Here is a 14,786-nt window from a genome sequence, read left to right on the forward strand (position 1 = left end):
AATATCAGAACACAGTGATATATTTATTTAGGCCTTCCTTTAATTTCTTTCAGTACCATTTTGGAGTTTCCAAAGCAATTCTTTTTTTTTTTTTTTTTTTAAGATTTTATTTATTTATTTGAGAGAGAGAGCCAGCGTGCACAAGTAAGGGGAACAGCAGGCAGAGGGAAAAGGAGAAGCAGGCTCCCTGCTGAGCTGGATGCAGGGCTTAATCCTAGGACTCTGAGCCTGGGCAGATGCTTAACCCACTGAGCCATCCAGGTACCCCCTCAAAGCATAATTCTCATATATATCGTCAAATTTATCTCTAAATCTTTAATAATTTTTGGTGCTGTTTTAAATGGTACTGTTGGGGCACCTGGGTGGCTCAGTGGGTTAAAGCCTCTGCCTTTGGCTCAGGTCATGATCCCAGGGTCATGGGATCAAGCCCCGTATTGGGCTCTCTGCTCAGCAGGGAGACTGCTTCCTTCTCCCTCTGTGCTTGCCTCTCTGCCTACTTGTGATCTCTGTCTATCAAATAAATAAATAAAATCTTAAAAATTAAGTGGTACTTTTTTTAAAATTTCAGTTTCTAATATATGCTAATTTCTGTATATGCTAATATATAGAAATCAGTTAATTTTGAATACTGACCTTTTATCCCATAATTTGGCTAACCTCACTTACTAGTTCTAATAGCTTTTTTATAGAGTCATAGGATTTTTTACATAAATATGTCGCCTGTAAATAAAGACAGTTTTATTTCTTCCTTTCCAATCTGTATACCTTTTTTGTCTTTTTTCTGCCTTATGGCACAAAGATGACCAGTGCAGAGTTGACTGGAAGTGGTCAAATGGGTATTCTTGCCTCTTCACTGATCTCAGGTGGAAAGCATTCGGTTTTTCACCATTAAGTGCGATGTTAGCTGGGAGTACCTTATCATCCAGTTTTGTGACTTTAAATGTCATTTATATGTTTATCACTCATATGTATGTCCAATCCAAACTGCTTGTTTGTCCAACTGCTTACTTGATATCTCCGCTCAAATCTTTATGTCAAAATGAAACTTCTTTCCGTACTCTTAGCTTGCTTCTTCACAGTGTTTTTCATCTCAGTAAACAGTAAATTTCATAAAAATTACTGCCACTGAGGTCTAAGCCATCTTTACTGCTTTCTTTGATCGTTGCTTCCCTTTTGTCGCTGTTGATTATAGTCTCCGGATTTCCCTTGTTCCCCTGACATTCTCTTCTCAGCACAGCTGTCTGAATAATCCTTTTAAAACTGAAGTATTTTGTAAGTAATGTAATTTCAAGGCCCAAAAGCATTTAGTTCTTTACTGACACGAGATGATAAGAGAAATATTTCCTAGAGTTTCTGAAGGGTAAACCGGCATATGTGGGTACTTAGGATTGAAAAACACTTCTACTTTTGCTCTCTTCTTTTTTCTACAAATAATTAGATGTGATTATCACTGTCACTGTTGGATTGCTTTGCTTTCCCTATCATCTGCTGGGTTTTTTCCATTTCTTAAGTATGTTAATATTAAAATCTCACATTAGAAAAGGACTGTTTGAGGAAGCTTGACTGCCAGCTCCATTGGTTTATAGTCACTGCCCAGAGCAATATGTGGCATGGGTGAGGGTAAGGGGAGTAGTGTATTTGCCATCTCTAAGCTGAATATATAGCATAGGCAGATTTTTAAATGGTAATTTGCTTTGGTGATCATCGCTTCAATTTTTAGTGGTACTTTACATTTTTTTGACATTGAAACAATGTATAGTTTAATCTAAAGACTGTGAAGAACAATTATAAAATCTTTTAAGGAATAAATGTGAAAATAAATGTCATATTCTGATTTTATTGACAATTTATAGTATATATATGTTGATTTTTTTGAGAAAATACTGAATAATATGTAGATGATTGGTTTAATTTTGTAATTAAATCATTTAACACAGCAACACTAACAGTCAACAAGGACTCTGTGTTCAACAATGTTTTGGGGGAGAGGCTCGTTTTGGGTATAATTTATACACAGTGAAATTTACTCTTTGCTGTTGTATAGTCCTGTGTGTTTTGGCATGTGTATGCCATAGTGTGATCACTATCATATTTGAGGTAGAATATTTTCATCACTCTACTAAGCTCCTTTGCAGTCAAATGCTCTACAACTGAGCTATAACCCCTACTAAGCTCCTTTGTACCCTAATTAGAAGTTTAACCTAAAAATGTCTTTGGAAAGATATGAAAATTTAGATGTCTTTTCTTTGAATATCATATTTTTTATTTTTATTTTTTTTTTTAAGATTTTATTTATTTATTTGACAGAGAGATCACAAGTAGGCAAAGAGGCAGGCAGAGATAGAGGGGGAAGCAGGCTCCCTGCTGAGCAGAGAGCCCGACGCGGGGCTTGATCCTAGGACCCCGGGATCATGACCTGAGCCGAAGGCAGAGGCTTTAACCCACTGAGCCACCCAGGTGCCCCTGAATATCATATTTAAGCATTTAAAGAATAACTATTTATTTAAATGATATTGAAAGTTATTTTAAGGATAATCTTTTCGGCATAACTGTGCTATCATTACCAGCCATACTATTCTAAGAAAATTCTCATTTCTGCTTAGCCCCTCAACAAAAAGGATACTTTAAAATAACAGCGTCATATTGAAGTACTTTATCTTTGAATATTACAGAAGAAAATTCCACAAGACAGAGTGAAGATTTGGGAAGCCAGTTTACAGAAATTTTTATTAAGCAGCCAGAAAATGTCACTCTGCTGTTATCTTTGTTGGAGGTAAATAAAGAATCTTGCTATTTTTGTCATCTTAATAAGCTTTTTTTTTTTTTTTTTTTGCCTTTTTGGGTGTTATTGAGGAAGCAACATATACTATAATACCTTTTTAAGGTCATGAAATTTGTTGTACCATTGCAAGAGATTCACATGCATGTTTTAAGCACTGTATAATTTGTTAAAATATTGTCTGCTTATATCTATTTTTATTTTACCTAGTCAGGAACAGTTTAATCAATTTATATTAACTGTTTTCTATTTATTTCTCAAGTTACTTTTTTAAAGTTTGTTAAACTATGTTTGTAGTTTTTGGCACCACTATTAGTTGAAAAAAATGTTTTCTTAAATATGTAAATTCCAGATTTTAAATATTTTAAATTCTTATATTGCAGGAATTTGATTTCCATGTCCGCTGGCCTGGTGTGAAGCTTCTTACTTCTCTTTTAAAACAACTAGGACCTCAGGTGCAGCAAATTATTTTAGTCAGTCCCATGGGTAAGTAACTCATCTTCCTTAAATAATTTTGATTTAAAAGTGAGGCTCATACCTAAAGAGGGGGACTGAAATGATGTATTAATAAATTGTATAATTTGAATCATTATTTGTATTTTGATTAAACCACTATTTTTCACATGGTTATATGTTCTAGGTGTTTCAAGATTGATGGACTTATTAGCGGATTCCAGGGAAGTTATACGTAATGATGTAAGTTAATTTTGAAAAAGAAGTCTAAGAATATGCAACTTTTTCCCCCTCTCTTTGCACGAAGTCTTTGTCGATCCTTACTCAGTGTCGTAAGAAGTTAGCTTTGGAAATTAGGGATATTGGCCAATCTTTTAGACCTTTTTAAGTTATATACAAGACCATGTTATTTCTTTGTTTCCTGCCTGTCCAGTATTTTGGTGTAGACAGATGATTTTCATATTCAAATTTATGCTTTCCACAAGTTTAGGATTTCATTTTCTTTTTGACACCAAACTCTGCCTCCAGGAAGAGTAGAGGAAATATCCCCAGACGTTGAACTGTGTAAACTTAAAGCATTGCATTTGGAATATACCCTCATTTGATTGAATATGCATTTCAAAGGATTTTCCTTGTAATCTTCATCTAACTGTAGAGCATGATTTGCTCTGGAGTTATTTTCCATTCTGATTTATTTTATTACTTGCATATTAGTTTGAGTATTTTGTATTGATGTGGTTTTTTGTTGTTGTTTGAACATTTTTTCTGGTCATTAGCTACAATATAGTCAAGACTATAATACTTTATTTTTTAAGTGTTTTTAAAGATTTTATTTATTTATTTATTTATTTTAAAAAGATATTATTTATTTATTTGATAGACAGAGATTACAAGTAGTCAGAGAGGCAGGCAGGGAGAGAGGAGGAAGCAGGCTCCCCGCTGAGCAGAGAGCCCGATGCGGGGCTCGATCCCAGGACCCTGGGATCATGACCTGAGCCAAAGGCAGAGGCTTTAACCCACTGAGCTACCCAGGCGCCCCTAAAGATTTTATTTTATTTTATTTTATTTTTTTTTAAGATTTTATTTATTTATTTGACAGACAGATCACAAGTAGGCAGAGAGGCAGGCAGAGAGAGAAGGGAGGAAGCAGACTCCCTGCTGAGCAGAGAGCCCGATGCGGGGCTCGATCCCAGGACGCTGGGATCATGACCTGAGCCAAAGGCAGCGGCTTTAACCCACTGAGCCACCCAGGCGCCCCAAGATTTTATTTTTAAGTAATCTTCACACCCAGTATGGGGCTCAAACTCACAACCCTGAAGTCAAGAGTCTTATGCTCCACCAGTTGAGCCAGAGAGACACCCCCAGACTCTAATACTTGAGATAACAACTGGAAAAATCCTTTTAAAATCAGATTCTGGAGATAGGAGAGCATATCAAGTTAATTCATTCTCCATATTAACACTGAGAAGCCCAAGACTCATGGAAACCAAGTGATTTGTTGTTAGTGATGTCTGTTCATCTTTGTATATATGGTAACTGGCCTGTGCCTTTCTCATCCTAACTGCCAGCAAATACCATTTGGATGCTGTTAGCTTCATAGCTGGTTAGTGGCAAAGCAGAGACACAAGTGAAGTGCTCTTGACTTCTGGTTCTCGTACATAGTTTTTTAACTTTGTATTTAACATTTTATAGTATATATTGTAAGGGGTGAAATAATATAGTAATGTAACTCATAAGAGGGACATTTTAAAATATCTTTCTTTCTTTCTTTTTTTTTAAAAAGATTTTATTTATTTATTTGTCAGATAGAGAGAATGTCAGATAGAGTGCATGTTTACAAGCAGAGGCAGCAGCAGTAGGGAGAAGCAGGCTCCCCGCTGAGCAAGGAGCCTGATACAGGACTCGATCCCAGCACCTTGGGATCATGACCCGAGCCAAAGGCAGATGCTTAACCGACTGAGCCACCCAGGCATCTCCCAAATCTCTATTATTCTTTTAAGAATTTTCTTATTTAGATGGGTATTCATCTACTTAGGAATTTTGAGAATCTTTCGTTCACTAAAATATTACCATATATCTTAAATTTGATGTTGTTCTGTTCTCTTGGACCTTAGTATAAATAAAATGATATCATACAAACCTTTAAAAAATTTTTTTTCCATTCTATTTTATTCTTTATTTATTTTCCTTTTTTTTTTTTAAAGATTTTATTTTTCGGTAATCTCTACACCCAACATGGGGCTCAGACTTACAACCCTGAGATCAAGAGTCGCGTGCTCCACTGACTGAGCCCACCAGACGCCCCACCACTTAAACCATTTAATAAGGAAATTCTCTCTTCATAGATTTCTGTTAGTATCATTACCATTTATTTTCATTTTCACCTAGAATATGTGTGCGTGTGTGTGTGTGTGTGTGTGTGTATAACTGCATTAGCTTCATTCTTAAATATACCATTTCCTTTAACCCTTACTCTTTTTTCCTGCTTTTAACCTTTTTCTCAAATTTTTTTTTGTTTTTTCGTGGGTTTTTTTTTGTTTGTTTTTTAAGGTAGGCTCCAAGCCCAGCGCTCATGACCCTAAGATCAAGACCTGAGCTGAGATAGAAAGTCAGACGCTTAACTGACTGAGCCACCCAGGCACCCCATCTTTTTCTCAGTTTTTATTTGAGACAGATAAAATGATTCTCTATTTATGTTGCTTTTCATTAATTTTATGATTAGGGATTAAGTTGTATATTTTTAACATCTAGATTCTTGGCTTTTATGTTTTACAGCCATCCTTTCTTGGGTTTAGTAAACCGATTCATTTGAATTGTTTTGGCTAATTACTGTCGTAACATTTTGTGATACAACACACCACAATACACCTCAGTTGACGCCAGCCCCCAGAAGCAACTAAATAGCAGCTCCGGTAGTTCTTATTGGCACTGTGATCACCTGGAACCTTCTACTACTCTTTTCCTCCTCTTGTGTCTTTTCTTTTTTTAATTCTCCTTTAAAAATTCTTTCCTTTCTTCTTTTTAATCAACTTTCTAATTGTACTCAATAATAGTTGTCAACATTGACTAGCTTCCCTGGATACATATCTGTAAAGATTTTTAGCTCCAGTTTGTTTTATATTTGAAACATTAATTTTTGTTTGGATTACAGAATTAGTTGGTCATTTACTGTAGGTGCACTGACTGACATGACCCTGTTTATTTGTGTTACCATGCTTAAAAATTAGCAAGAAAAGTTGAAAAACTACTTGCCTCCTCCTAAGTGATAGACTGTAATTCCATCTTTAATTTTTTTTTAGTATTCTTTTTTTAAAAAAGATTTTATTTATTTATTTGACAGAGATCACAAGTAGGCAGAGAGGCAGGCAGAGGCGGGGAGGCGGGGGAATCAGGCTCCCCACTGAGCAGAGAGCCCAGTGCAGGGCTCAATCCCAGGACCCTGAGATCATGACCTGAGCCGAAGGCAGAAGCTTGTTAACCCACTGAGCCACCCAGGCCCCCCTTTAGTTTTTTATTATAAGAAATTATGAGAATGAAGAGAATACAGACAAACCATCAGTTTTCAAAATTTTGTTATACTTGTTTAATCTATCTCTCTTCTCACCACTGTCATTTATTTTTGACTGGAACATTTTTTAAAGATTTTTTTTTTTTTTTTTGGACAGAGAGAGAGAGAGAGAGATCACAAGTAGGCAGAGAGGCAGGTGGAGAGAGAGAGGGGGAAGCAGGCTCCCTGCTGAACAGAGAGCCCGATGCAGGGCTTGATCCCAGGACCCCGGGATCATGACCTGAGCTGAAGGCAGAGGCTTAACCCACTGAGCCACCCAGGCACCCCTTTGACTGGAACATTTAAAAACATTGAAACAATCAATATAATTTCACCATTACACACTTTAGTGTATATACCATGTATGTATAGTATGTGCATATCCATACATACATGTACACACATACTATACATATATGGTATGTATACTAAAGTATGTAGGGTATTTATATATAGTAAAATATATCAGGATATATATAGATAGAGATATAGTATATATACTAAAGTATGTAATATATCAGGATATATCCTGATGTAACTATAATGTCATTATCACATTTAACAAGTTAACAAAGATGTCTTAGCTCTCAGTTTCAATAAGATTACCATTCCATATTCAGATTTTCCCTTTGTCTCAAAGGTATCTTTTATGGTTGTTTTCCAGAGAAGGTTCTCTTATTACATTTGATTGTTATGTCTGTTAACTTATCCAAAGGGCTTGATTAGGTTTTGGTTCACCTGTTTGCTAGGATATTTCCTTAATGGTACAGTGAACTTAATTTTGCGACACATGAGGAGACAGGTAATATCTGGCTGTCTCACTTTAGTGATCAGTGGGTTTGATTTGGATCTCTCCACTGTAAATTCTCTACCATCCTTATATCAGATTCATCAGATACATCTGATCCTCCATTAATCGGTTATTTTGTTAAGAGTTCCAAAATGATGATTTGTATAATTCTGTCATTATTTCACATGTATTAAGCTATAATCTCCTGCAAAGAAGAACTTTACTTCATCAAGTAGTCTAATTTGTTACCCTGAAATATAGTACATACATGAAAAGTAGAATTAATGAATAATAAATGAATAAATGCCTTTAATTACCAGTTTTTAAAGTAAGGACTTGGTATCCACTTACTTTAAATAACTGGTGAGTATACTTTCATTCTTAATAGCATTTAGTGGATATGTTTGATTAGAGTGATATATATCTTTATAGTCAGGAAAAATAAATGAACATGTGTTGAGAACTTAAAATATAAGTACTATGTACATATAAACCTGGTAGCTTCCATAGAAGTTATTTTATCTCCTTTACTTTTAATAAAAATCCTATAACAAAGATAATATCCTTATTTTATATATGGGTATACTAAGAATTTATGTAATTTGCTTAAGGTTGCACAGCTAGTACTTAGGACATCCATTTTTAAAACCCACTTTATTGAGGCGCCTGGGTGGCTCAGTGGGTTAAAGCCTCTGCCTTCGGCTCAGGTCATGATCTCAGGGTCCTGGGATCGAGCCTCGCATCAGGTTCTCTGCTTGGCGGGGAGCCTGCTTCTCCCTCTCTCTCTGCCTGCCTCTCTGCCTACTTGTGATTTCTCTCTGTCAAATAAATAAATAAAGCCTTTAAAAAAAAACCCACTTTATCTAACTCAGAGCTTTGGTTTTCTTTCTACTACTACTACTACTTTATTTCTTCCCCACTTTCATAGCAGTTAAACCGGACTTGGCAGCATTAAGTGGGAGAATTTGACACCTAAAAGAAACTACTTTTGCCTTTCTCTTATCTCAGTGTTGAGACTTGACAGTTAGGAAAATGAGTAGAACAAGTCTAGTTTAAAGACCGTGGGCGGGGCGCCTGGCTGGCTCAACCAGTTAGCCGAGTGTCCTTGGCTCTGGTTAAGTTCTCAGGGTCCTGGGGTCAGACCCTGCATCAGCCTCCCTGCTCAGAGGGAAGCCTGCTTCTCCTTCTTCCACTTCCCCCGGCTTGTGTTCCCTCTCTCGCTCTGTCAAATAAATAAATAAAGATCAGGGGCAACTTTTTTTTTCTTTTGGTCTTAATGTGAATACCTACTCAATAAGCTAATTTGCCTTTTTTAGGACTTTTGAACTACCCCTTTGCAATTCTTCTCTCTCTTAAGTAATATCTGCTTTTTTCCTAAAAAAATTTTTTTCATAAAAAATCCTATTTCAAAGAAATAGCAAATGCTGTTGTTACAAAATACTTGTAAGTATTTTGAAATAAGCAGAAGTGGGCAACTGAGTTTTTCTTGAATGATAATGAAGAGGTTGCAGAATAATAATATATAAATCCAGCTTAAGCTGAGAAAAACTAAAAATCAGAAACAAAGACTACTGTGAATTGTTTTATGCATCTTTTCTATTGACTTAGAATCAAGTCTCGGGAATTTAGGGGCCAGATAATTACAGAAAAATGTGAACTTTCTCTGCTAGAATGTGATGATGTTTGCAGATTTATATTATTTAATTCATAATTTCGTACCATTGCTGTTGTGAAGCACAAACAGAATCATCCCTGAGACACAGAATTATGCCCACTCTCTTAGGCCACAATTAAAGCCAAGTAATGATTGATGAAAATGTAAGAATTGTTGTATATTTATATTGTGCAGTGAAAAGAGAATGGAATTAGGAGTTGGTAGACATGGATTCTAGTCCTTGCTCTGTCCCTTTGAGATCTATAATTTTAAGGAGGCACATTGCTCACCTTATCTACCATTTTTTTCCCCTGTCTATAAAGTGAAAGAGTTAAACTTGCAAAATTCCTGCACTTCTAAAATTCTGTGATTTTGAAATGTCTTGTAAAAGTCGTTCTCTACCAAACGTCGTCTTTTTTCCTCCCTAAGGGTGTGTTACTGCTGCAGGCACTAACACGAAGCAATGGAGCGATCCAGAAAATTGTTGCTTTTGAAAATGCTTTTGAGAGACTACTGGACATTATTACAGAGGAGGGGAACAGTGATGGAGGTACAGTATGAGGAGATCGATTGAAAGAGATTCCTTTTGTGTTCACTGAATTGTTAACTTTTAGGGAATGCAATTAGAGGGAGAAATGAGGACTCAGACTTTATATTCTTACTTTCATTATGGTTTGTGGAGTATGGATTTCTTTTTATTTGTCCTGTTTATTTGTAGTGTTTCTATTAAAGTTTAAAATTTTAACAATCACATATATTGGCTTTTTTTTAAAGATTGCATTTTCTTTTTCTTTCTTTCTTTTTTTTTAAAAATTATTTATTTGAGAGAGAGAGAATACAAGTGCGGGGAGGGGCAGAGGGACAAGCGGACTTCCCCCTGAGCACAGAGCCTGCTATGGGGGCTCCAGGACCCTGAGATCTTGACCTGAACTGAAGTCAGATGCTTAACTGAGCCACCCAGGCACCCCCATATATTGAATTTTAAAAAATAGTTTGTTCTTTTGTGTTTTATTTTAAAAATTTCTCTCTACCTCAAGGTTGTAAAGAGAGTTTTCATCATTTTCTTCTACTAAAGGCTTTGCAATTGTCTTTTACATTTAATTAGTAGGATCTTGTATTTGAATGATGGTATGAGATTTGTAATCAAACATCTATACATGTGAAGGTCTGTTTCTGAGTTCTCTGTTTCGTTCCATTTGTCTCACTCTGCACTAAAACCACACTTTATTAATTACTAAACCTCATAATAACATCTTATCTATTAGAATATAGGAAAAATCTTTTATATTGGCTGGTTCCCACATCCAATTCCAATGTTAGATACCAGCAGGGTATTTGAGAATTCAATTCAATTCTGACCCTGTCTACCCACAGATAGCATCAGATTCCAAAGGTGGAAGGTTTAGTCCCACAAGACTGCCCTCCCCTCCAACCTTCACATGCCAGTCACAAGCCCCAGGCTGTGGGGCTGACCTGTGCTCTGACCTACCTCACAGAATTCAGGGAAACACTTATGTTTACTGGTTTATTAAAGAATACGAATCAATAGCCAGATAAAGAGATACATAGGGGGAGGTCCTGAACCAAGGAGTTTCTGACCTCACGAAGCTTGGGTCCCAGCTCAATGACACATGGAAGCATTTTGGTTCCCCAGGTGTGGAGGCTCTCTGAAAAGGGGCAAAAAACTGTCCTCTTGGTTTTTTATGGAGTCTTCATTAGAAATTCACGATTGACTAAGTCACTGGCCATTAGCTAATTCAACCTGTATGCTCTTCCCCGTCCCTGGAGGTGGGGAGATTTCTTGGGGGGACTGAAAAGTTCCAACCTATGGTCATGTGGTTGGTCTTAATTGGCAACCAGCGCCTGCCCTTGGGTAGCGTCCCACAATCACCTTCATTAATAAATAGCAAGATCCCCATTTTGCCTTTGTGGCTCTGAAGGGTTTTCAGGAACTGTGGGTAAAGATCAAATATATCTGAGAAGTGTATTTTGGTCATCTGAATGAGTTGTGAAGCCCTCTTCTTAATTGCCTTAACATACCTTTTCCTTTTGTTGTTTCATTTGAATGAAATGTGTTTGCTAATCAAGTTCTGTATGTTAAATATAATAACAATAACAATATAAATATATATATGTGGATCTCAAACTTACAACCCTAAGACCAGGAGTCACATGCTCTACCGATGATGAGCCAGTCAGGCACCCCCCCCCTCCCCGCCCCTGAATGTATTGGGTTTACAGATTAATTTAAGGAGAATTATGATCTTTATGTATTGACTTCCCATTCATAACCCAAGTCTCTTAACCCAAATCTTCTTTTAGATCTTTGAGTCATGTTTCAAAATTTTGAGCCAAAGAAAGTTACATCCTTTTTTTTTTTAATATTTTATTTATTTATCTGACAGAGATCACAAGCAGGTCAAGGCAGGCAGAGAGAGAGGAAGGGAGGCAGGCTCCCCGCTGAGCAGAGAGCCCGATGCGGGGCTCGATCCCAGGACCCTGGAATCATGACCTGAGTTGAAGGCAGAGGCCCCAACCCACTGAGCCACCCAGGCGCCCCTGTTACATCTTTTTTTATTAAATTGATTCCTAAGCATTTTGTTTTGTTACCATATGAATGTGATCTTTTTCTTTTACATTCTCAAACTGGTCATTACTTGATTTTTGTATGTTAATCTTGTGTCCAGCCAGCTTATTAAACCCTTGGTTCTAATTGGGCTTTCTGTGTAGATAATCATATTTTCTACTCATAAAATTAATCATTTTTTCTTCATTTTCAGTTCTTACACCACTTTTCTTTTTCATCTCATTGCACTAATTAGAATCTTTAATACACTGTTGAATGTTGCTGACTTTAATAAGAGTACTGATGTCTCACCATTAAATTTTATTTTTGCTAAGTTTTTATCATGAATGAATCTTGATTTTATTTTTTTTAACTCTTTTTTTTTTTAAGATTTTATTTATTTGACAGAGCAAGAGAGAGCAGAAGCAGGGGGAGCATCAGGGATATGGAGGGGGAGAAGCAGGTTCCCCTGCAGAACAGGGAGTCTGATGTGGGGATCAATCCCAGGACCTTAGGATCATGACCTGAGCTGAAGGCAGTTGCTTAACCAGCTGAGCCACGCAGGTGCCCTTGAATCTCGAATTTTAGTGAATTTTTTTTCTGTATCTTTGGAGATACAGATTATTCTTCTTTAATCTATGAGGGTCTTTTCTTTAAAATGAGAGAGACTGCAACTAATATAAGCAAGTTGAGAAGAGGGAGGATACAAGAGAGAGAGAGGATGATCAATCATTGATTCAGAATACCTAAAAAAGGAGGAAGGATTGGAATCCAGAGTAGGGTTTGGAGTTGGCTTTTAAAACAGGAAAAGAAGCACATCTTCCATCATAATGGGGAGTGCACAGGTGGAGAGGTAGGTCCTTTTGCAGATTTGGTGGTAGGAAGTTGAATTGAAAATAGAGTCATGCTGAGAGGGAAAGAGGAGGACACAGCTGAGAATTACGGAGGAGGTAAGAAGTCTTTTGGGGAATAAGAGAGCTAGTTGACTATTGTAATTAGGAAGATTTCCAGGCAGGGATAAAAGCCCCGTTGAGGGTTTTCACTGGGATTTTACAGCACTGCAGATTGCTTGATTAGGTGATTCTGTCTCCCCACTCCCTTCCAGTACTCAGCTTCCTAGGTGCGATAGAGAAAAAAAACCAAGCAGTTAATTTTTCACAGGATTTTGTTTTTTCGAGGAAGGTGCTATGAAAAGAAAGTAAGATAAGAGAACTTAGTTTATTATCTACAGAGTGAAGAAATGAAGATTTGTATAATCTAAGCTAGCTAGGGAGGAAAGTAAAGATAGAGAGGGTTCCTAAAAAGGAAGAAAGAAGACTTGTTGGGTTGAAAGTCTCAGGGAAGCCGTAGAACAGATAGGTTGAAAATACTTGAGCAGGAAAGATGGGACATTTTGTAATGGAATGAGAATTCTGACAGTGAGGTCAGGGAACTGAGAAGTCCAGGTATTAGAGGGATAGTCACTGAAATCAAGAGTGACAGCAGGAAGTAGAGAAAGAAGATTTTGAGCAAGATGCCTGTGATGCTGTCAGTGAACAGAGTAGTGACCATGGTTTTGTTACATAAGCAATGAGGAGTGGTAAGAGATCATATGGGCACATGGCCTGATCCTCAAGGAAACGGGAGATTTTGTGAGAAGGCAGAGGAACTGTGGTCTCTGGAAAGTACACTGGGCTGGGAGGATCATAGATTCCACATTCTGACTCGTACATGGACTTGAGAGCATGAACTGCCTGGCCTTCAGAATGTTAAAAGGTAAGGCAGCTGCTGCTTTTTTTTTTTTTTTTTTTTTTGGTAAGGATTGTTTTTATTTATTTAACAGGTAGAGAGCACAAGCAGGGGGAGCAGCAGAGGGAGAAGGAGAAGCAGGCTCCCTAATGAGCAGGGAGCCCAATGTGAGGCTCACTCCCAGGCCCTGAGATCTTGACATGAACCGAAGGCAGACGCGTAACTGACTGAGCCACCCAGGCACCGAAGGTAGCTTCTTTAAAGAAAAAAACATTTTGGGGCACCTGGGTGGCTCAGTCGGTTAAGCGGCTGCCTTCGGCTCAGGTCATGATCTGGGGGTCCTGGGATCGCGTCAGGCTCCCTGCTCAGTGGGGAGTCTGCTTCTCCCTCTCCCTTTGCCCCTCTCCCCTGCTTGTGCATGCTCTCTCTCTCTCTCCAAAATAAATAAATCTTAAAAAAATAAAAATAAAAACATTTCATGAAGTGATTGAGGGTATAGTAGGTTTTATTAACCAGTATTTAGGAGTTAGAGGTAGCATCTTGAAAGAGTTGAAAAGAGATTAAGCATTCTAAGATGAGAACACAGAAGTGCATAGGTGATTAGCGAGGTATATATATATATATTTTTTTTTTTTTTTTAAGATTTTATTTATTTATTTGACAGACAGAGATCACAAGTAGGCAGAGATGTAGGCAGAGAGAGAGGAAGAGAAGCAGGCTCCTTGCCGAGCAGAGAGCCTGATGTGAGGCTCGATCCCAGGACCCTGGGATCATGACCTGAGCCGAAGGCAGAGGCTTTAACCCACTGAGCCACCCAGGCGCCCCTGTATTTTATTTTATATATATTTATTTTATATTTATTTTTATATATTTATTTTGTATATATTTTCAGAGGTGACCAAGGAAAACAGAATTTTAAGGCAAGGTAGAATTGGCTAGGCTTTAGGATTGCTAAGGTAAGTTCCAGTGGCTCCTTGTGACCGATGGTAGCCTTCAAAGCTCTAGAATTCACTTTGCACAGTGGAGGGAAGGCCTGCCAGTGATGGTGAGGGTTTTGACATTCTCTTTCCTCCAGGGCCTTCTGATGCTCCTTAATGGCAGATCTTATTTAATGGAGATTTTTGGTCCTTCCTAAGAGACAGATACAGTGGTTCCTCCTCAGGAGGTGAGGATCCACATGGTCCAGCAGTATGGAGTAGGGAAGCCTCTCATTTGGAGCGCAGGACTGGTTAAATCAGAGATTTTAAACAGGATTTAAAATATGCACCT

General features: G+C 37.5%; 1 protein-coding gene across 1 annotated transcript in view; it reads left to right on the forward strand.

Moving 5' to 3' along the window:
* The window catches only part of USO1 (USO1 vesicle transport factor), a gene marked incomplete at its 3' end in the record, with an annotated part of 77,152 nt that overhangs the window by 43,918 nt on the left and 18,448 nt on the right, over positions 1-14,786 (forward strand). The window contains 4 exon segments of the mRNA XM_080796867.1: positions 2,673-2,773; positions 3,163-3,265; positions 3,420-3,475; positions 9,653-9,773. Of these exon segments, the coding sequence (XP_080652993.1) occupies positions 2,673-2,773; positions 3,163-3,265; positions 3,420-3,475; positions 9,653-9,773 (381 nt within the window).

The sequence above is a fragment of the Martes martes genome (genome assembly GCF_963455335.1).
Source record: "Martes martes genome assembly, chromosome: 2".
NCBI classification, from domain to species: Eukaryota; Metazoa; Chordata; class Mammalia; order Carnivora; family Mustelidae; genus Martes; species Martes martes.